Consider the following 25,056-nt stretch of genomic DNA (forward strand, 5'->3'; position numbering starts at 1 on the left):
GTAACATCTCTGCCCAAAAGTTTCAATTGCTAAATAGCAAGGGAATAATACCAAGGCCCAATCACAGAGTAGCAAATACCAGGGGCCTGGGAAAATCCCAAGAGAATAGCTTCAATGGCAGTGATTCTCAAATGTTCAAGGTACACAAGAATCACCTGATGAATGTGTAAAAGCAGTTTCTGAGGCCGATCCTCTGAGATTTTAATTCAGCAGGTCAGGCGAGGTCCATGAATTTATAGTTCTAACACGGCTGGCGGAACCAGAGCTGCTGCTCTGAGGAACACACTTTGAGAACCACTGCCCCACCACTATTAAATCAGAGTCGGCAGTCTTCTAAAAGGCAAGGTGATTTGCATGTTCATTAAAGTTTGAGAATCACTGCTTTAGGAAATGAGGCAACAGGTTTGTTTGGTTTTTTCCTTCTTCCTGTGATATCAGGATAGGGAGATGGTGAAAAGAGATGTTTTCAAAAGAATGTAAGTGCTTAAATCACACTCTTTGTCATGAAACAAACCTATCTGGCCACCTTGCTCACCTTCCTCAATGAAGCATCACTCACTCCTTCCTTTATCCATCCTCACTGTACCTTACCTAGGGCTCACAAGGAGACAGAGGTCCCATATGAACTTCAGATCTGCATGTTATAGATTTCCCGGGAAAATCTAGAATTCATATAATTGTTTTTCTAGTCAATAAAAATTACACTGGCATTAAACAAAGAATCAAGTTTGAATTACACACGTTTAGAAAACTTTTCATGTAAATAACTTCACAAGAAATTCACAGAAGAATATTTTTTTAGACTGATTGGCAACAGGGCCACGACAAGAGCAAGAAATGTCAACAGAGTGGCCTCCTGTGGTCACCCATGTCTCAGAGATGGAGGAAGGAAAGATAGCCTCTTGACTGATTTGCACTGTATGTAATTTTACATTACATGTAATTACGTGGACTAAACCAAGTGTAACACAGAAGACTAAACATGCTATCATTCCATGTGATGAGCCTCTACAAAGAGGAAAAAACAGAAGAAAAAAACACTTTTTTTTCTACTTTAATTTTGTACCTATATGAGATGATGAATGGTCACTAAACTTACTGTGATAATCATTTCATGATGTATGTAAGTCAAAGCACTACGCTATATACCTTAAACTTTTACAGTGCTGTATGTCAATTATATCTCAGTAAAACCGGAAGGAAAAAAAAAAGTGGAAGATGTGAATATATCAAGCCTTGGCAATGGGAAAGGCCTAAGTCCACGTGACTAATCACACCTCCTTCTTGCTGATTCATGCTATTGTAGATTCAGCAGCTCCAGCAGCAAAACAGCTTATCTGTTAATAAGCTACAGAAAGAAGAGCCCCAAGTCCCATCACGCACTGCACAAATGTGATTTGAACTGGCAAACATCTCCCAATCCACCACAACAACCCCTTGCCTCGCTTACCTGAAACTTTCACACATACCGCATCTCCCCAATTATTTCCATAATCAGTGAGCCTATTGCTGATCTAAAACCTGACACATACATGAGTAGATTCCAGGTCTGTTAAGTACCAGGAGCAAAGGAGGACACAGAAAAACACCGCATTTAGTCTCATTTTCTCTGAGAAATGCAGTGCACTGCAAGACAGCACTGGACTGAGAACACGGAACCAAGGTTCTAACACCAGTTTTTCTACCAGATACCTTGAAGCAAGTCACTTGGCCTCTTTCATCTCATTTCTTTCGAGATTAGACTACATTATCATTCAGATACTTCCATATCTAGGAGTCTGTGATTACGCTGAGTATCCATGCTATTAGAAAGCCAAAGAAACAGCTACTCAGAAGCACATGGAAAATAACCATCTTGGATGAGACTTAAGAGCTGCAGTGGCACTAGCTCCACACAAGGCATCCTCATCCCAGGTCAGAACTCGGTACTGCAGGCTGCCCAGAAACTGGGGCATATAATAAGGTTTATTCATATGAGCATCCTTCCTAACTTATTCAACCAGAAGTCTTTCATGAATACCACCCAGATGCTGAAATTAGGATCGCCATCCTTAGGTATCAGGGATTAAAGTATGATCCAAAGAGTTCAAGTTGCCTCCAAGATGTCTGCAACTGCATGGAAGTTGAAGGCCTCACTCACCTCATTCCCACCACATCCTGCAAATCCTTTTCTTAGAAGGAAATCAGAAACTCCCTTTCTTGAAGACAGATGGGTAATTCCTGTACAACCATCTATGAGACTGCCTGCATGGGGCCTCCTTGTTTGAAGACTACAGAGATTTTAAATTAAAAGAACCATCTATGTCAACTCTGCCTAGATGATGTGTTCAAAGGGAAGACTCAAAGCAGCAAACTAGAGGGAACTTTTCGTTTACTTATTTCTAAAAAGCCAAATAAACCCTCTAGGAATGGTTATCTGTCATTTCCTTTCTCAGCACCCACTGTTCCTTCTTCTGGCTGCAGTCACAATTTTTATTTGCAAACCATGACTACCGCCCTCAGTGGACCCATGTCTTCTGTCCCAGGGTTCCTTTTCCTCTAAGAATTTTATGATCTGCATGAATCACTTTGCATAGATAACTAAAATTGATCATTAAAATCTGAAATTTAAAAAAAAAAAAACGAGCATGCAACACCCTGTTCTCATTTTGCTTCAAGGATACTCCTACTGAGCTCATGGAGCTGAAAGCTGCAAAAACTTGAAGGATCCTCTCAGGTTGAAAGACTAGGACATGAAGTACCCAAGTATGCCACACAGAGTTCAAGAAAAGGAATACAGCCAGATCTTCCAACTAAGTATCAGGAAGAAATCGGAGGTAGGGAAAAGAATTGGGGTAGCTCAGCAGTAGCCTTTTTCTTAACGTCAGAACCCTGATTTTTATTCCGAAACAAGACTATAAAACAACATTTCCCAGACATTCTCGCATGGAGGTGTAATCATGTGACTGTGTCTGGGCCAATGACCTGCAAGAACAAGTGTTATGCTGGCTTCCAAAAGGCTCTGGCAAAAGTCCAACTTAATGAAATGAAAATGTCTGATTAGACCTTGACTTGTCCTGACCACTCTGGTCACAGGGAAAGCAGTCTTATTGACTCATCATGTCATTTCGCTCAACTATTAATGCAAGGAGTATCATGAGGAAGAAAGAACTGCTTGCAAATGTACAAAATAAGCAACAAATACCCCTGTCAACAGTATTAAATTATTTCTCAATCACACACTACAGGTTATATCACAGTAGTTACAATGATGGAGGCCACTGGGTCCTCACCAACAAAAAGACTGGTTCTTCCACTTTTAGGACAGTTATTTAGAGCAGAGGTCCCCAACCCCCCAGGAACCTGGCCGCACAGCAAGAGGTGAGTGGCGGGGAGCGAGCGAAGCTTCATCTGCCGCTTCCCATCACTCACATTACCACCTGAACCATACCCCCAACCCCCCGTCCGTGGAAAAATTGTCTTCCACGAAACTGGTCCCTGGTGCCAAAATGGTTAGGGACCGCTGATCTAGAGGACTACAGGGCACTCAGCGTTTATCAGGAGTCTGTGCTTTCATAGAATCTACTCTTCAGTAAGTCTACAAATCTTTTATCCTTGGCCCTAAAAGCCAAAATCAGGGTTGTACTTTATTATCATCAAGGTGTTTAGGAATTTCTGGTGAAAATAAAAGTTTACACTCATATTAAAAGTGAATAAATGTTTCTGAATCTACCTTTCATCTTTGGTTAATATGTTTCTTACTAAACAAGCCAAATTCATAAAGGAAAAGACAGGTTACCTCATAACACTTTCTTTTCCACTAAAGCAGTAAAGACCCACACTAACACTGCATTTTTTTACTTCCAAATTCTATACATCAGGCTTCTCACAGAAACTTTCACTTCAGCCAGTGGAATACCTTGCAGGAGGCAGGCACTCAAGAAATATTTGTTAAGGTGACTTGAACATAGTAACACATTAGGTGAACATTATAGGAAGTTAGCCTAAGGGCTCTTCACTGAGAAGAAAACAGCTTTTTACCATGTTCTTTATTGCCAAGTGAAAGGATATACATATATAGCCTTGTTCGCTCAAAATGTACCCTCTCCACATCACTGACATCCTGTAAATGTCCATAAATCACAACTGGTCCTTGTCATGAGAAAAACTGTGTGTCAACTTGAGTGTGTCTGCCTTAAAAGACAGGTGCAAGGGTGAAATCAAACATATTTAAGTGCTTGGGAAAGAAACACTGCTCTACAGAAGCAAGGGACTATTAGGGGCAGGAATTATAAACATATACACCTTTTATAGCAATAGACTCCAGACAGGAAATCAGGATGAGACTGGTCTATCCTGGCATTCATTTCATAGAGCTTAGTTTTGTCTGATGAATATTTAAACCCAAAGCACTGCAGTGGTAGTGCCAATATATGTCATATTTTCAGCTGCATCTCCTTTCTGGACTAGGAGCGCCTCTAACTACTCATAAGCCTTAAAATCCTAATTATCGGGTAGACCAGCGGCAGACTGGAGTGACACGAAATTAAGGTTGACTTTTAAGAAAATAGGCACATGTCTTGTACTGCTCTATTAGATACACTTTGGCATTTTGCAGAGCCCAAATGAATTACAGAAGAGACACAGGTACTGTTCATACATCACATGCCTTCTAAAAATTCTGGAAGACGTGGGGAGTCCCACGTCATTTCTTTGGGACTAGAGACGTTGCCAAGGACTAAAACTGATGATGCATAGAAGGAGAACCCTCCAAAACTAACTCCTCTGCTTTGCTGACCCAAAGGAAGCCAAAGGAAAGAGACTCTCTCACTCCAAGTAACTCCCTAAACTAACAATGTTTAGAAAAAACAAGTATTTTCAAGGTGGTTCAGAGTTGGAGGATAGCAGGCAGAGAGTAGAAACTGACTTGGATTTGATTATGGGGTCACGAGAAAGGATGAGAAATGTTCATTTTTAGTTGTTACTGAAGTTTTTATAAAATCCCAAGACATTCATTAGAACTTTACTAATTAAGACACGTAACCCACACACAACTAGACTACAAGTACTTATAATACATGTTTTTGGTTTTTGTTTTTTGAGAAAGAAATCTCAACTACCAAAGGTTCACCAGCTGCAGGACTTCAAAGGCAGTAATAGGAGCAATGGTCTCCAATGACTCAATTTGGAAAGAAAAATCTCTCACACAACCCACCCATTAGACAAGATGACATATACATCTACTTCAGGACACCTTACGTTTTGGATGAATAGCCTTGAATTTACTTCACAGCCAATAGCTTGCCAGAGAAAACTTCGAGTTGGATCCTATTACTTAATACACTAAATCCACAGCTCAAAGTCCATCTCACTGGATAATTGAATATAACTAGCGATGGGAATTAAAACTGAGGATGCCAGCAGCCCTGATTTCACTGTTATTATTTGTACTGTGTGAAATGATTTTCATATTGGCAAGTATGGGATCTCTGAAACTGTGCACTCTTCCTATCTACCATGGTACATACGATTATTTGCCCATGCACGCTCTGAGGGGCAATGCGGTACAATGAAAGGAGCCCTGAGCTTGAGTCAAAACCAGTTCTAGTGCCAGCTCTGCCACTATCTGGCTGAAGACCTTGGACCACACTTTAGGTCTAAGTTTACTCATTAATTTATTTAATAACCATGATTTGATCACAGACCTAAAAGAACACAACATTGCTCAGCTGTAAAAGGGGGGAAACTAGACCTAGTTTATAGAACTGGTGTTAGATTTAAATGAGATAATGGGTGTACTTTGCATCCAAGATACATTGGTGCTACTCTTCTTCTACCGCAACTATCAGGCACTGTGTTCAGTCTAAAACACCATTGCGGGGATCACACTGGAAGCCCTCATCTCGTTTGTCATCACTGGGTAAAGCCTCTTGCCTCTTAGTCGGTAAAATCCATGAAGGCCAGGATTTTCTTCTTTCTAACACACAGACGCATCCTCTGAACCTGCATGTGCCTCAGCATCTAGTAAGCACTTAATAAATAATTGTTGAATGAATAAATTCTCTTTTACTCCTTAAAATAACTCTGGATCAACTAATATTTTTACCATTTTACAGTGAGGAGGCTGAATAATGAGATAAACTGTCTATAAAATCAGGTGATAAGTCCCTTCCAATTCCACAATGCTATCTATAGTTGTTATATTTTCCAATAGTTCATCATTATATCATTCTTCCTAAATAATTGCTACTTACTCACATTTATTGGTTATTGCTTAAATAATAGCAAGAGTCTCAAACTACAAAATCTACTCCTATCTTTAAAGAAAATAAAATATTGGAACCATAAAAAAAATCATTTGTTTGTAAGAAAACTTTATTCTCACATCTACACACGAACTATCTAATGAGGTTATTCTTTTTTTTTTTTTTTTTTTTTTTCATGAGGTTATTCTTAAGAAACTCTTCCGGGCTTCCCTGGTGGCGCAGTGGTTGACAATCTGCCTGCTAATGCAGGGGACGCGGGTTCGAGCCCTGGTCTGGTAAGATGCCACATGCCATGGAGCAACTGGGCCCGTGAGCCACAATTACCGAGCCTGCGCGTCTGGAGCCTGTTCGCCTGGAGCCTGTTCTCCGCAACAAGAGAGTCCGCGATAGTGTAAAGCCCGCGCACCGCGATGAGGAGTGGCCCCCGCTTGCCGCAACTAGAGAAAGCCCTCGCACAGAAACGAAGACCCAACACAGCCATAAATAAATAAATAAATAAATAACTGATTGAAGGATTTAAAAAAAAAAACAAAAAAACTCTTCCAAGTAATTTCCCCAACCTAAACTTCCATATCCTTTTCCCCAAATAAGAAGCGAAATAAACAGTCAAGAGTGATATTAAAAACATGGGGGCAATCCTGTCCCTAAAACATTTCTTCACCAAAATTTGGATTCTTTCACTTTAAGAGCAGCAAGATCATCTTTTTTACTATCTTTCAGAAGATAACTGTAGCTTCCCTAGTCTGGGGCCCTAAATGAGAAAGACCTGGGTTAGATGCAGCCAATGTCACAGGGTCTCGTGGCTCTGAATCAGTATTTTCACACACTCCCAATCATAAATGCCCCAGAGACCTCCTATCCCCAAAACGGACACTGCTGTATCTCAAGTTCAGGTTTACAGAATGATGGCCTCCTCCAAGGCCTTCCTTAGAAAACGTATTCCCAAATTTGCCATCTCACCTCACGCTTCCTTCTCCAAAAGCAGCCTACTCTTAACCACTTATAAGTCTTCTCCTCTAGAGGGCTGAATGTATATTGGGGCACTCAGCAGATATTACACTCTACTCCATCAAAAGGATCTCATACATTTGTTTTAATTTAGTAATTAACATTCCTCTAGACTCGCAGAAGTGCTGAGGGCAAACTCATAACGCTTTTAATGGCAAAATCAAAATGTAAGCCCAGGTCAGACTTCACATCTAATGCTGTTGCTGGCAGATCCAGTGATTTTGAGACCGAGCAAGATGATTTTATCATTAAGGCATCACCACTGCTGTGCAGGGAATTTCTCTTTCATTACACCTCAGCTCCCTCCCACCTCAAAACGCTGCGTAGAGTTCTAACGTACTCTGAAACCACAGCAACTTATGACAGAGCAGCCATCATGATGACCTGTAAGTCATCAAGATACATATCAACCACTGGCTATGTTATTAATACTTGAAGTATCAAATTTGCTAAGGAAGCAAAAAGGAGCTTCATTCTTCCTCAAGGGGAATCAGAAACCAGTATGTTCAAGAGAGGATTTCCATAGGAAAACCGCCCCTGCCTCAGACAGCACCTACCATCAACATGTTTACGGGCAAACACAGTATCAGAAAAACATGCTGTGAGTCTTAGAAACAGCATATGCCTCATTTCATAGGGGCTGCTATGGTGCTACGCATTGTTTTTTGGTTTTTGGGTTTTTTTTTACTGCATTTCAGAGAAATAACCGTAAAATGAAGGTCTATAACCAGCATATAACACAATAAACAACAGCATCAACTTCTGCACCCTTTTTGTGAATGGTTTCCCTATGCTTTAATTGAAAATGTAAGTTTTAATATGCTTTGTGTTTTCTCTCAAAATAGTTTGGGACCAATTCTATTCTAAGACTTCTGTATTTACCATCTCCATCCAAGGTCCAAAGATTACAGAATTTACAAATGAAGGACACCCCCTACACACACACACACACACACACACACACACACACACAAGTCAGTAACAGAGGAGCTATGACAACAAAATTCCTGAATGACAGAAAGAAACACAGAGGACAGTGGCTTGAAACAGCAATGGTGGTCACCACAAGCTTTGTCCTAGAGTTCAGCTCAGGTCTTTCTGAAAGCCTGGACCAAAAATTCACAAAAACAAGAAGCAGTAACACAGTTCACATAACTTTCCTGAGCTTAAATATATAATAGATCTGGGTAACTGTCCAACCTAGGTTGTATCTTCAGGGAATCTCAAACTCTCATAAAAAACCAAGGTTTCTGGCTCAAGAAAAGGCTTAAAGTTAGAGATGAGCATTGTTAAATCACTGGTTCCTATTCACATTTCAACCCGTGAAATAACGTTTCACTACTTGTCTCAGTCACCAGCGACTCTAGTCTGTCTTGAGAAAGCTCACACGCCTCCCTGGACTCAGCCATCTCCTTCTCACCGACAGGTCAGGTCCAATACAACCAAAGCTTAATTCACTTTAAAAGATATGTGAACTATTATTCAAGGACAGTAGCTGTCTGTTCACAGAAGCTTCATCCACATCAAGGCAGCTGAGTTTGTGAGCTTGATTTTTGTATTCTTCTTTCATTCTGTCAAAATTCAAGCTTACAGATATTTCTACTTTCAGTCTATTCTTTAATAAATGTCCCGCTCAGTGTAAGACAGGACTCAGAGTTTCAATGACATAACTGTATATTTTCCCAAGAAAACTGTTTATGTACCTTTCCATAAATGTTTTAACTTCTTCACCTAGAATATAAAATCCTTGAAGAAAATGTCTGTCTTCTATAGTTTAGCAAGATACATGCTCAACACAATTTCCAAATCACCTTTAGTACCAATTTTAACCATGAAGAACACTGAAAATTCTACTGTAAATTATCAAATATATGGAAGCAAATATATAAATGAAATTCTTCTGTCATTTAGTACAAAGAAGAGAGATACAAATATAGGATAATTTCTCAAATGAGTTTCAACTACTTAATGTGCTACTTTAAAGCATATTCACAAACAACAGAAATAATCAATCTGAAGAACTGGATTCATCTCTATACACAAGGGACATTTTTATACAGTTTCTCGAAGAATTAGCCACACAAGCACAATAGGTACCATAAAGATTAAAAGAAAGTAACTGCATTAAAAATACTTCAGTTTATTAAAAGGAACGGTTCCTATTTTATATGTATACACATCGATTTTTATAGAAAAGAACACATCTATTTTTATTCTAATTTCCATGACTCACTCCCCACCCATTCACCGATGAGATAGATAACAGTTGATCCTATTTTTCACCTTTTAATTTATTCTACCTGGAGAAATAAAATTCATCACTGTCCCATGTTATTTTCCCTCCCCTTTGGACATTTATCCACTAAATAAACATCTACTACCCACTGCTGTTAAGCAGTGTGCTGGGTCCTGGGGCTCCATCCCAGTCTCCTCCGCTGGTTTCCCCTATTTGCCCCAATTTCTAAGCGCTGAAGTGTCCCAGGACTCAGCCCTGTCTCATCCTCAAGTCAGTCTACACATGCTCACTCGGTGGTCTCAGCTAGTCTCCTGGTCTAATTAGCATCTATCCTATGCTGACCACCCCCATATTTATATATACTGCAGACCTCTTTCCTGAGCTCCAGTTTCACATATGGACTCACCAACTCATCCTCTGCCAATAGATGTTTTACTGATCTCGAACGTTTAACAGGCCCAACTAACTCCAGATCTTCTCCACCAAACCTCCTTTCAAAGGATGAAGTTGATGACAACTTCGTCCTTCTAGTTAGTTAGGCTGAAATCCTTGAAATCATCCTGACACCTCTTTCTGTCATACCCCACATCCAAGCTATCAACAAACCTCTCTTGGAAGGCTGGCCAAGGAGACACTTTGACGTAAGCTTCTGCCCAATCCTGACGCCTCTGCCTCCCTCCCACTATGTTGTTCCCAAGGGCACATGCTTACAAGTATTCTACACACTAAACCCTGTCTGAGTCTACTTCCCAAATGATCCAAATGCTTCAAGTCTTCACTACAAACATCCATTACAATATTGTGCATACAACAGCTTATCCCTACTAGAAATAAAACAAAGGATGATTTTAGCTGATCTATGTGTAGAATCATATAGTTATAGATTCAGAGATTAAGGATATTTCTTGTCTTCTTTACAAGGACACTGAATGCCTCATGCTGCCTTACTACTCTTTTTGTTTATCTTTCATGCAGCAATGAAAGGCTTTAAATAAATCTTATCCATTCAAGTCCAACTGGTATTTTTTCTTTCTCTTCCCTGAGGAGCATCTTTTTTCTATACTACCACTTCTCTATTACTTCAGTTATTCACTGCATTTAGTTGTTTATCTTACTTTTTTCAGAAATATTCCTTCATAACAAAGAGGTGCTAAAAACCTCATTTCACAAGTAGGTATGAAAAAGAAATATCTTGAACACCTTTCCTAAAAAGAAATCTAAAGGTAGGTAATTTAGTACATAAGCCTTTAGGAAAGCATTAGAAGAAAGTAAGACAAAGTCAAATATTAACAATTTACTGAACATAAATTCTCATTACACAAAATAGTATCTCTCCTTATAACTTCAAAATATTAATAGGGCAACACAGCAAAATATCAAGTGTCAGATGCAGCTAGACTACAAAATGTTATGTTTTTATTTTAGAAGTATGATTGTTATTATTGCTGAAACGAGAATTTTAGAAAAAAAACTACCATCAGTTTCTTAACATGTAATTTATTTGTAAAAGTCAACCAAAACAATCTGAATTCACTCATCAGCTCAGGAAGCAGATTCCATGACATTTTTTTCCCCTAAATGCTAAATGACACAGGCAGCGATAAAATATGCAGAGAAAGAACCATGTCACAGAAGATGTGACAATTTGGATAAATGATGATAAATTGTGATGTAGAACAGCCGTTTGTAAGCTGCTGTTTTCAAAAACATGTATTTTAATGATGATTTTTGCCAAATATCATTTTAGAGAGATATTCTGTAATAAAACCATTGACAAACAAAATTGGTACCTTATTATAAATTAGAACAGAAATGTATTTAAGTTTTCAGCAAACTTGTACTTTGCTTTAAATGAGAATGCATTTTAGATCCAGTCAGTTCCTTACAATGTTAAACACAGTCATCATCTGACCCAGAAATCCCACTCCGAGGTATAAAACAGAAATTAAAACATACTTTCACACAAACCCTTGTACATGAATGTTCATACATGCAACATTATTCATAAAAGACAAGAAGTGCAAACAACCCAAATGTCCATCAAGTGACATATAATATCAATAGAACAGAATATTATTCAGCAATAAGAAGGAATAAAGTACTGATACATGCTACAATACGGATGAACCTTGAAAATATTATATTAAGGAAGCCAGTCACAAGAGGCTACATATCACTATGTTTATATGAAATATAAATTCTATTTATATGAAATGCCCAGAATAGGCAAATCCATAGAAATAAGATGTAGATAAGTGGTTGCCTAGGGTTGAGAGTGTAGAGGGAATGGAGAATAATTGCTAATGGATATAGGGTTGCTTTCTGGGGTAATGAAATGTTCTAGAATTGTGCACGGTGATGGCTGCACAACTCTCTGGCTATACACAACCTCTGAATTGTACACTTTAAGTGGGTGAACTGTATGTGAACTACATCTCCAAAAAGCTGTTTAAAATGCCAGTTAAAAAGGCCAGTCATGGGCTTTCCTGGTGGCGCAGTGGTATAGAATCCACTTGCCAGTGCAGGGGACACGGGTTCGAGCCCTGGACCAGGAAGATCTCACATGCTGCGGAGCAACTAAGCCCACGAGCCACAACTACTGAGCCCAAGTGCCGCAACTACTGAAGCCCGCGCGCCTAGAGCCCACGCACCGCAATGAATAGTCCCCGCTCGCCGCAACTAGAGAAAGCCCACACACAGCAACAAAGACCCAACGCAGCCAAAGATAAATAAATAAATAAATTTACTTTTTAACAAAAGGGCCGGTCATGTTGTAGCTGTTTATAACTTGTATAGACTTTTCAAAGTCTAAATCCCTAATTATCAAAATATGTTTCTTACTGTCCACAAACCTCATTTCATTTCCTTACATAAAACCATCTGCCTATTCCACTATAAATACTACACGTAGTGAAAGAAAGTGCTTCTAAAATTAAATTATGTTTTCAAAACAGATTTCTCCTTAATATATTTAATTTTAATGATTCGCATGTGAATTATCCACACTTTCCATTAACTATGGTTAAATTTTCAATCTCAGATAAGTATCCCCCAATACAAAAGCACAGTAACAGGCCATTCCTCTCCCAACACAAGCTGTGTGGACTAAATTTTTAACGTATTAGCTTGAATTTTAAAAAGCAAAATTAAGGAGGCAGATCTGTAAGAAAAGCAAGCATATGAAGTCTCAGAATTTTAGAATGGAAAATATTTTCAAGATTGATCCTCTTCAGGACTACCGAAACTTTAATATCTAAGAACTAACCCCAGGAATTTTGTGATAGTCTCATATCACCTTACTTTTTAAATTTTTATTGGAGTATAGTTGATTTACAGTGCTGTGTTACTTTCTGCTATACATACCTTACTATTTTGCCTTATTATTTATATTTACATTAAGTTGATTCCTTTCCTTTCTTTTCTTTTTAACTTAGCAATGTATGACACAACATCAGTGAACTTACGGGTTTGGTAAGCTATCTGTCCTAGTCTAACAAACATTACAATAAATAAAAGTTTAAATGGTGATGTGTCTATCACTTAAAAACATCTTGCACATGATCAGTACTACATCTACCACACTATGGGAAACACTGATCTAGTTTTATCTTCTAATTTTATGGGTGAGAAAGTTGAACTTCCTGGTGACTCTCAAAAGTCTGTGCACATCAGAACCTCCTGGAGGGTTTGTGTTAAAATAGAGAGTGCTGGGCTCTTCCCCAAGAGCGTAGGTCTGGGGTAAGGTCTGAGAATTTACGTTTCTAACAAATATCTAAGTGGTACTAATGCTGCTGGCCCAGGGACCGCCCTTCAAAAACCACTGACCAAAACCTACTAACCCCAAATTAGTCAGACCAGAATTTAAACTAGAACCCAATCTTCTCTTAGATGCTCTTATAATTATATGCTCTATCAAACATGTTTAATGTTGCTGAATTTTATTCACCTTTCACTTAATTTTACTCTTTTCAATAAAGGTGATTATTAAATGCTAAAGATCAGGTTTATACATTTTTAAGACTTCAGAGTTGTTATAAAATAGTGATTAATAAAAATTTAAGGAAAAGAACATTACAATCACCTTTGAGGACCCTGAATCCCTTTTCTTGTTCACATACCCTCCATTAGTCCTTTGAGATAAACATTATCTTCAAGTTTGTGTCTTATCATTCACTTGCTTTTCTTGTTAATTTTCTCATAGCCATATCTCTAAATAATATATTGTTTAGGTTGTACGTTCTGAGCTTTATACTATATCTTTTTATGCTATTTGCTTTTTTATTCAATATGATGTTTTTGAGATGTAGCCCTCGGTTTTTATCAGTAATTCATTGCTTTCATGGCGGGACACTATTTCATCTACAAGAAAACAGCACTAAAATTGTTGACGTTTGTTTTCATTTTGAAAAAATCAGAGGTAAAAAAGAAGTTGCAAAAATAGTACAGAGAAGTCCTATGTATGCTTCATCCAGTTTCCTCCAATGGTTACATCTTACCTAACTATATTACAGTATCAAAACCAGCAAACTGGTTTTGGGATAATGCTTGTGTATAGTTTCATGCCATTTTATTATATATGCAACTCTCAATTTTTAAGTTCTTTTTTTTTTTTCTCGCGGGCCGCCCAGGCCGCGAGACCAAGGGCAGCGGGGGCCGGGCCGGCGCGCCGCCCCCGCCCCGCCTCAGGCCGCCCGCGCTTGGGCCGCCGCCCGGCGACGCGAGGCCAGTCCCACCCCGCCCCCACCCCCACCCCCACCGCCGGCCCGGGGGTCGCTCACCTTCCGCGTTGCCCCAGACCACCATGCCCGGGCACAGCCGCCTCCTCCGGCCTCGCCGGCCCCGCCGCCGCCACACGGTGCCCTCGCCTGGGACGGGGAGAAGGGCCGGGAAAGGAGTCGCACCGCCGCGCCGCGGTCCACGCTCGCCCCACGCTCGCAGCGGCCACCCTGAGCGCGCCCAATGGCTGCTCTGTCCCTCCCCCTCCGACGGGCGCGCGCGCCGCGGCTCCGCCCCGCCCCACCCCCTGCGGCGGCCGGCGCGCTCCCAGGCTCCTCCCCGCCCTTCCCCACCCGCGGCGGTTCCGGCCCCGGCTCGCACTCCGCCCCGCGCTGCGCGAGTGCCCGCCTCGCGCCTGGCCTCGGGCGACCCTGAACCACCGGCGCGGCGCCCCTCCCAGGCCCGCCCGCGGAGGTCAGCCCCTCCGCTGCACGTGACCGTCTCGCTCGCGGGGGCGGAGAGGAGCGCGGCGCCGGCCCACCTTCCGCATCCCGAGACCCGCGCGCCTCCCGCTGGGGTTGATGCGCTGTTCTCCTCTCTGCGAGTCCCCGCCCCGCGCTGCACTCCCCAGTCCGGGAGGACACTAGTTCAGGGACTGACCATGCTTAATCAAGATCATTCTATTGATATTAATGAATATCTGAGTTACTTCCTTTATTCCCCCCCTCCCCCCGCCAATTAAAGACAATGCTCCTACCTATTAGAAAAATGAAAATCCAAACACTGACAGCCCCAAATACTTGCAAGAATGTGAAGTAATAGGAACGCTCATTCATTGCTGGTGGGAATGCAAAATAGTACAGCCATTCTGGAAGAGAGTTTGGCAGTGTCTTACAAAACTAAACATACTCTTACTATACGATCCAGCAATCGGACTCCTTGGTATTTACACAAAGGAGTTGAAAAATTATGTCCACATCAAAAACCTGGACACAGATGTTTCATAGCAGCTTTATTCATAATTGCCAAAACTTGGAAGCCACCAAGATGCCCTTCGGTAGATGAATGGGTAAACAAACTGGTGCATCCAGATAATGGAATATTATTCAGCACTAAAAAGAAATAAGCCATCAACCCATGAAAAGATATGCAAGAACTTTAAATGCTTATTACTAAGTGAAAGAAGCCAATCTGAAAGGCTACATACTCTTTGATTCCAACTAAGTGATACCATAATGGTGGATAATGTCATTAGTCAAAACCCATAGAACATACAACACCAAGCGTGAATCCTAATGTAAACTATGGACTTTGGGTGCTAATGAAGTGTAAATGTAGATTCATCAATTGTAACAAATATACTTCTCTGCTGAGTAGTTGATAATGGTGGAGGCTATACATATGTGGGAACAGGGGGTACATGGGAAATCCCTGTACCTTTCACTCAATGTTGTTGTGAACATAAAACTGCTCTAAAAAAATAAAGTCTACAAACTTTAAGCTGTACGATGAATAAGTTCTGAGGTTCTAATGTATAGCATGGTGACTAGTTGATAACACTGCAATGTATAACTATAATTTGCTAAGAGAACTTAAAGGTTGACCCCCAAAACATATACATATATATTTATATATTCCTCTTTACCATAAATGTAACGGCTGTGCTCCTGGCTTCTCTAATCTCTTCCAATCATCTATTTTTATTTCTGCTCAGTACCATGCTGTCTTAATTGGTAGAGTTTTATAATAGCGAGTCTTAATATCTAGTAGGTCAAAAATCCCCAATTCACTCTTCCATTTGCTGTTAAGAATCAGCTCGCATGTTCTATGTGGGGGAGGGAGGTGAAGGAAATTCATTTTAGTGTCATAACATCTCTAAAACAATTTGGGGAGAATCACATCTTCTGTAGATTGAAATTTTCTATTGAAATAAGATTTATTTCTCCATTCCTTTAGTTTTTCTTAAGTGTCTTTGTTCTATAATTTTCTCCATATAGTTGTTGCCTATTCTTGCTAGAGTTATTCCTAGGTACTTTATAACTGTGATAATATTATAAATGGTATCTCATTGCCTTTTCTAAATAGTTGTAGCAGAGTACAGAAATGCAATTGATTTTGTATATTGATTTTGTTTGCAGTATACTTGCTAACCACTTTTATTCATTCGAATACTTCATCTGTAGATTCTTTTGGTTTTTCTACAGGGACAAGATATCCTCAATGACTAGTGATAGCAGTTTCTTCTTCTCCAATGCTAAGAATTCTTCTTTTTCTTCCTGTGTAAGACTTCCTATATAATGCTGCAAAGAAGGATTATCTTATCTTGTTGGTGAAAGGTGTCTTATCTTGTTTCCAATATTGAAAAAGAATGTTTTCAATGTTTCACCATTAAATATCACATCTGCTGAATATTTATACCTTCTAATGATAGTCTGTTCATTTTGTATCATGAATAGATACTGAATGTTATGGAATGCATTTTCTACATCTCCTGAGATTAAATTTTTTTTAAATCAAGAATTCAGTGGGGGACAGATGGATTGAGAGTTTGGGGTTAGCAGACGCAAACTATTACATATAGGATGGATAAACAACAAGGTCCTACTCTACAGCACAGGGAACTAAATTCAATATCCTGTGATAAACCATAATGGAAAAGTATGAGAAAGAATGCATATATATGTAACTGAGTCTCTTTGCTGTACAGCAGAAATTAACATTGTAAATCAACTGTACTTCAATAAAAAACTTACTCTGCATCCATAATGTGTCACACTGTTCTAGACAGTAGAGGTAAAGCAGTGACCAAACAGATGAAAACACTTGCCCTCAGGGAGTTCACCTTGTATTAAAGGAGAACAAACACAATGAATAAATAAAATGCATAGTTTGTTACATATTGATCAACACAAAAGACAAAAATGAAGTAGAGAGGGGAACAGGTAGTGTCGGGAAGGAGGTCTGCAACTTCAAATGCAGTGGTAGGAATGGGTGTCATTGACAAAATGACATCTGGCAAGAGCCTGCAAGCAGAAACAAGAGCATAGGTTGTATGCAGTAAGCACTGCAAGGCAATATGAAGTTCTGTTACAAATTCTGTGAAGGAAAAGTGAATTTCTGAGTAGGTTCACTGGAAAAGATAAATGTTAACATACTATTTTAGTTGCTAATTCCCTATCACAAGCAATGAAGCTTAAAAATCTTACATCAACTATTAAGTAAATTAAAAAAACAGCTGAAACCATTATAACCACCAGTAGTACCAAAGTAGCATTCTTATTAAAAGTATGAAAATAACCATTTCAATATAGAATACAGAAAGATAACAAAAATTATTCTGTTGTTCAAAGTAAATTATTATAAAATTTCAACTTGGGTCACAGAAGCCTATCAAAAAAATAAGTATGGGAAAAGCATAAATGGAAAAAAGAAATATTCACAAGTACAAGACCTAAAACTCATTGTAAGTACTCCCCATAAGTTATCTGACCCAATCCAGGGCTAACACTCTAAAGAAACATGAAAACAAAAAGACAATCACTCAGAGACCAGATGACAGAAAGAGGAAAGGAATCGTTTCAAAGATGTGTTACAGAAAGTTCAAGTACAAAATTTTCAAATTAATATTGAGAATGCAAAAGGAAAAAAGACCCAGCAAGTCTAACTAGCAATGAAATAAATAAGCAAAGACAAAAAGAGAAGGACATCGAAACACACAAAGACTGACCAAAAGAGAATAAGGAAACTCCTAAACCAAAAGGTCACAGAGGTGTCCTATCCAACATTAGCTCATGGGATGATGATAGGTGTTTATGCGGGGGGGGGGTGAATAGGTCAAAGTTAATCTATTAGATTCTTTATGCAGTACATCTCAGAATCTTTCAAAATGCCACTGTGAATTATGAATCACTAACCTACTTTGGGGGTAGGGTATGGGGGGCACAGAGTAAGTACGCATAAGAATGTAGTCTTTCCCATGCCAGCTCACCACGGAACCCTTTATTTTGGCCAAAAACAAAAGTCTGTGAGAAAAATGTTGTCCTAAAGGATGGTAAGACAGATGAAATTCATAAATCGCTTTGTAGAGTTAAAGGAATGCTAAAAAAAAAAAAAAAAAATTTAAGGACTTTCTGGTTGTTGTTTTTTTCTTTTATTATTGGTAGAAAGCCAGCCAAGAATCAGTTGGACTTACAAACATGAGTACATGGATGAATAAAAGATAGAAAAGAGAATAAATCAAAATTCTGATATATTTTACTGAAGAGGATATTTGGATACAAATGTTGTTATGAAGCAGTCCAACTACGCTAAAGTAAAGAAAGAAAAATGCAAGGGTTGTACTCGTCCTAACTGACAAAAGTGAAATAAATCACCAGGATGGAATGGTATCCAACCAGAGTTCTGGATGCTCTTGAGGACGACTATGAATTTGTAGGCAAAGTTAGATAGAATCATCCGAATAGCCCCAAATCTGGCTCCTACAAAGGCTCTGGAGAAGACCCAATAAAATAAGATTCATTGTGGATTTGTTGGAAGTATAGGGTAGGTTGATGGAATTTTTAATTAAGAATAGACTCAGACACTGAAGTAAAAATAACCTAATAGAAGAAACACCGTAAAGTTATAGAATCTATAGATATCTGTATTAATTCTATATCTATAGGTAGATTCTGTATCTATAAAGAGAAATAGATATAAAACACCTGAAAGTTTTTGAAGTGGTAAATAAACTGAGGCAGGAAATAATGTTTATTTAGACTTTCGACACATCTTAGACAACATTCTTCAACAAAGGTTGAAAATATTAAATCACTATCAAAAGAAATATTCTGCCCCAGATAGGAAAGTGGCTTGGTGGCCGAAAACAAAAGGAAGAAATAAGCAAAATTTCAAATATAGTTTATCTCGGGATTTTAGTGAAAACTAGTCTCATTTGTATAATATTGAAAAATGGAGCACACGGCAAATGTTCAGGTTTAGAAATGAGCAGTGAAATGCCAAGCGCCAGAGATAACCGATGGAGAGTTATTTATTTATTTAGTACAGTCCTGGCAATGACAAGGGTCATAGCCAGTATGATCCACGACATTCAGGGAAGCTCTCCACGTGCCAAACACCACCTGAGTCACTGTATGTGCATGACTTTGTTTAGTCTTCACAACTTCCTACAGAAGTAATTGCCATTTTATTCCATGAGTTTACAAGCTAGACAGTAAAGGCTCAGAGAGGAAAGTAACTTCCCCAAAGATCACTAAGGTAAGTAGGTGGCAGTCATAGGAGCTACTAAATGATAGAGCTAAAATTTGAAACCTGGCAACTGACCCCAGAATCCTTACCTACTTTGGGGGTAGGGTATGGGGGGCACAGAGTAAGTATGCATAAGAATGTAGTCTTTCCCATGCCAGCTGACCACGGAACCCTTTATTTTGGCCAAAAACAAAGCACTGCGAGAAAAATGCTGTCCTAAAGGGTGGTAAGTCAGATGAAATTCATAAATCACTTTGAAAGGTTAAAGGAATGCTAAAAAAAAAAAAAAAAAAATTAACTACTGCACCAATGGTTCTCAAACTTGAGCATGCATCAGAATCACCTGGAAGGTGTGTCAAAGACAGACTGCTGGGCCCCATCCCCTCGAGTTTCTGACTAAGCAGATTTTGTGGGTTCCGAATTTCTATTTCTAACAAACTGATGTTTCTGCTCAAGGGCCCACACTTGGAGAAATATGGTCCTAAGCCACAGGTGGTGAAACAAAGAAAGCAAGCGATCACGATAAGAATGGTCTCGGGAAAAGGAGAAAACCTAGGTGAAGAAAGCTGGCGTGGAATTAAGGAAAGGAGGGATGAATCATCCAGTAAATGGGGTCAAGCTAAAATCACATGGAAGTTTTCCTGGGCCTTTTGCTCCCTGGGTGGGCAAAGAGTCTTCCTGGGACCTCAAAAAGCCTAAAACTATTCAACCCAGCTTCGGGCACAGTATAAATTTAATGGCAAAAGGATGTCCCCACGTTCAGGATCTCTGTACTCTGGCTACCACCACAAACCTTACCCACTGACAATACCTAGAACTCCTTTAACAGGAAACAAAACGTTTTACTTTGTAGCAAGAAATAGAAGCTTGAGAAGGAAATAAGTCCTAAAAAGTGAATATATATCACTGTCTACAGATCTCATTCCAAATGTAAATGACTGCTTATAGATTAACCATAGGTCTAATATAACATGGCATGTCTAATATTCTTAAAATTACAAAAATTCAGTTTTATTACTTTGGAGCGGAAGCATGATGCTACATGAAAGGCATCAAATTTGGTGTTAGAAATCCTATATTTGGGGATAAATGACTTCTGACAAGTCTTTTTTTGTTTCTTTGTTTATGTTTTATTTTTGGCTGCGTTGGGTCATCGTTGCTGCACGTGGGCTTTCTCTAGTTGCGGCGGGCGGGGGCTACTCCTCGTTGCGGTGCACGGGCTTCTCATTGCAGTGGCTTCTCTTGTTGCAGAGCACAGGCTCTAGGCACGTGGGCTCAGTAGTTGTGGCTCGCGGGCTCTAGAGCGCAGGCTCAGTAGTTGTGGCGCATGGGCTCAGTGGCTCCGCGGCATGTGGGATCTTCCCGGACCAGGGCTCGAACCCGTGTCTCCTGAATTGGCAGGCGATTCCTAACCACTATACCACCAGGGAAGTCCAGACATTTTCTTCCTACGTAAAAAAGGAGCAGTAGGGACTTCCCTGGTGGCACAGTGGTTAGGAATCGCCTGCCAGTGCAGGAGACACGGGTTCGAGCCCTGGTCCGGGAAGATCCCACATGCCGCGGAGCCACTGAGCCCATGCGCCACAACTACTGAGCCTGTGTGCCACAGCTACGGAAGCCCGCGCGCCTAGAGCCCGTGCTCCGCAACAAGAGAAGCCAGCGCAACGAGAAGCCCGCGCACCGCAAGAAGAGTAGCCCCCACCCGCCTCAACTAGAGAAAGCCCACGCGCAGCAACGACCCAACGCAGCCAAAAATAAATAAATATAAAATTAATTTATTTTTTTTTTAAAAGGAGCAGTAATTCCCCACAGAGATGTGAGGATCAAAAGGGATCATATTTGTGAAAGTGTTTGGTCAATTATAACTCACTTTTTCAATTATAAGGTGTTAGGACTACTTCGGGGAGTAACACGTTTTATACAAGCTGTTACTAGATGTGCACTGTATTCAAGTTTAGGGTGCATATTAACGTCCAGTGTCATTTATACACAAGAGATGCCTTCTAGGCTCAAGAGACAAAAGTTACAAGTGATAATCAGGCATTCATGACGCTGGGATTTGATAACGTTTCTCCCAGTCTAAACGCAGTGGGAAACATCCAGAACTGAAAGTGGACACAAACTACTTAGTATTTTAGGAAAGCAGGAGAGACACAACAGGATTGGGGAGAAGTATCAAGTCTATCAGAGGCTCTCAGGGACGCCTGGTGTCTACCTACAGAGGCTGCAACCAGCATATTCTTAGGACAAAACCCTAAGGTAGTGGGTGGTTTTTTGTTTGGTTTTTTGTTGCCTGAGAGTGAGCTACTGTCCCGCTATCTCACTCTAAAACCTATAGAAAGAGAAGGGCTGTGTTCCTCCAGCTGTGGCACCTCAGGGTAGGGTCCTCTACCTAAGGCTCTGAAAAAGTAAGGAGGGCACAGTGCTACCTCATAGTACAAAAAGGTACATGAAAGACCTATGTTCTCCTTCCTCTGCTGCTGGCAGGCACTAAGATGAGGAAGAGATGCTCAGAAGGCCATGGCATGGTGATGGAGGAGTCCAGTCTGGCTGCGGCACCTTCACGACCTTAGGAAAACTGTCGGCAAGCTTTCATTAGAGTAGGTTCAGGCCACAACGTGCATATTCATCTTTCATCTGTTTAAACAAGGCACTAAATAATAGGTGTCACTGGTCACTTCCTATTGAACAAAGCCTACAAGATTTTAGGTAAGCATCAAGACACTGATGTTGGGTCAGGCGAAGATTTCTTAGCTATGACACCAAAAAGTATATTGATAAAAGAAAAAAATAAGCTGGGCTTCATTCAGATAAAAAATAACGCATTTCAAAAGACACCATTAAAAAAGTAAAGACGTGCCATGAACTAGGAAAAAATATTTGAAAATCATATATCCAATAAAGGACTTGTATCCAATAATAACAAGTGTTGGCAAGGATATGGAGAAACTGGAACCCTCATGCATTGCTGGTGGAATTGTCAAATTCGAAACTGCTACTTTGAAACACTGATTCATCATATGACCCAGGTAATTACCCCTAGGTAACCACCCAAGTGAAATTAAAACTACATGCACACATCAGCCAGAGCGGCCAAAACGTGGAAACAAACCAAATGTCCATTAATTGGTGGATGGATAAATAAAATGTAGTATATCCATACTATAGAATATTCTTTGGCAATATGATACAGGCTACTGCATAACCTCAAAAACATTACGCCAGATAAAAGAAGCTAGACACAAGAGACCACATACGGTATGATCCCATTTATATGAAATGTCTACAAAAGGCAAATCTATAGAGGTAAGAAGTAAATTATCGGTTGAATGGGTCTGGGGGTGGGAATGAGAGTGATTCCAAATAGGCACAAGGTTTCTTTTGGAGGGTGATGGAAATGTTCAAAAATTAGATTACATGATAGGTGCATACAACTCTATAAATTCACAGATTTTACTAAAAACCACTGAATTGCATATACTTCAAAAGAGTCAATTGTATGGCATGTGAATTATACATCAATAAAACTGTTTAAAACATAAAGAAATTTAAAAGAGAAGTCAGGGACAGCCCTGACCCCAAACCTCACTATGAAATGTGAACATATTTACACAGAAATCTGCCGCTTATCCTGATGTCGCCCTTCCAGAAACTTGACTCTTAGGATGACAAAGAACACGAACAAAGAGTAAGAGACCTCCAAACAGGGTCTAAGATAGCCGTGGCTCATTTATGCACTTTAGACTACAGGAGAAAATGGAAGTCCTCCCCTCGCCCCTACCCAGCCTGAGATGAAAACTTAATGACTCATAGGTACAAATGCAGGGCACCTAATTTTAAGCTCGATTATCTGGTTTTCCTCAGCAGCTACATTAACTAAGTGACAGTTAATACTGAGGATGGGATCAGAAGCAAACTATCAAAGCACAGGCCTCTGGGTCTGGTCAGCCCCTTACAACTTCACACCACTGAGGGCAGGGCAGCAACGGTACCCTGGTGGCCAAAAATGGTTATGACATCTGTTATCTGAGGCTGGAAAGAGAATCAGTTTCTCAAAATGAGGTCATCAAAATGGCCATGGGTCTGCACCCATTTATGATACAGGTTCTCTTGCCTCACTCAAACCAACTGAATCAGAACCTCCAACAATGATACCTAAGAATCTGCATTTTTAACAAGCCCCCTCGATGATTCTTATGTTTTCAATTTTATTGTGCACAAGAGCCCTTTACTTAGAGAATATTAGAGATGGAAGGAACCTTGATGATCATCTAACCCAAAGTTCACCTACTGTAGATGAAAACACCGGGGACCAACGATGTAACATGATTTTCAAAGATCAAATAGTTCTTTAAACTCTTAAAAAAAAAACAAAAACAAAACTATGTCTCTAGTCCTAAAAATTGTCAAGAATACTACTGACAAAAGAGAATATAAAATGTACCTTGGAAATATTTTCTTCAAAGATTGATGAAGATAACATGCTTAATCATTTAAAGGGATATGTTTCTGCTCTCAGGAAAATTCATCCAGAGCACCTCATTACCTGAAGCTGCCAACTAAATGAGTCATCATAACAGTTAAGTTATTTTTTCCTTGTTGGTATGTTCAGTTTAATTATTGCCTTTTTTCCTCAAACCTACCTCCCTTGAGAAAATGCATAGGTTATTTGACCCAAAACACCAACATTCTTACAGATCACAAGCATTAAGTCATCATTTCCGCTGAAGCCACATCTCCAGGGCTGCAAGTCATATTTTTATATTAATGCAGCCTGAATTCTCCTGTGCGTGGGTCCTAAATCATGAGCTAGCAAGAGGGAGGAGATATGGGGATATATGTATATGTATAGCTGATTCACTTTGTTATAAAGCAGAAACTAACACCACTGTAAAGCAATTATACTCCAATAAAGATGTTTAAAAAAAAAAAGATTACATTCTATTGGAGGAAAACAGTCAATAAACAAATATACAAATTAATTAAAAAAAAAAAAGTGGGTCTGTTTCCAGGGGCCTATTTAGCCAGTGGGTTCATCACCCGAAACCTCAGGCTCCCTTTCATTATTCCTGCTTGATCCTGCCTTTTGATAATTTCCAGTAAAGCACTGTTGTCTTATTTTCTGCTTTAGACAAGCTTAAGGGAGAGTTTCTTAAGTCACTTGACCAAAATATATTTTGGAGCACGGAAAGAACATAGTTTCTTTGTTTTGGGGGGGGTTTTGTTTTCACAAAAGGATTACTTGGATTCAAAATCTTGTTCACTGACTTGTTAATCGTGATGTAGTGACATGACAAATTTCTCAGCCTGTTAGAGGCTTTAATTTCTTTTTCACAAAATGTAAAGAATAACACCTACCTTGCAAGGTTTTTTGCAAAGATTCTAAAAAACACGTAGCACGTAAAGTAGATAATATATGTAACACGAACAGTGTCTATTGTATATATATAATTGTCAATGAAAAAATGTTGCCTGCCATATCAGTAAACAAAGGATGTTGCAGCCATCAAGCCATCACGTTATAGCCGCCCCAAGAGTGAACCCTGAGGAAACTCAGGATGGAAACAGGATGCCCACCATCTAGCAGTCAACCGCCACAGCCTC

The 25,056-nt window shown here is 39.7% G+C and overlaps 1 protein-coding gene across 1 annotated transcript in view; it reads right to left on the reverse strand.

Annotated features, from left to right (window-relative positions):
- The window catches only part of LOC309654033 (uncharacterized protein), a gene marked incomplete at its 5' end in the record, with an annotated part of 51,616 nt that extends 31,784 nt beyond the window's left edge, over positions 1-19,832 (reverse strand). Inside the window, 2 exons of the mRNA XM_082478691.1 lie at positions 14,268-14,869; positions 19,796-19,832. Coding sequence (XP_082334817.1) covers positions 14,268-14,869; positions 19,796-19,832 — 639 coding nt within the window. The remainder of the gene's footprint in view (positions 1-14,267; positions 14,870-19,795) is intronic.
- Positions 19,833-25,056: the final 5,224 nt, after the last annotated feature.

Source organism: Balaenoptera physalus (assembly GCF_965194825.1).
Source record: "Balaenoptera physalus genome assembly, contig: HAP1_SCAFFOLD_1770, whole genome shotgun sequence".
Lineage (NCBI taxonomy): Eukaryota > Metazoa > Chordata > Mammalia > Artiodactyla > Balaenopteridae > Balaenoptera > Balaenoptera physalus.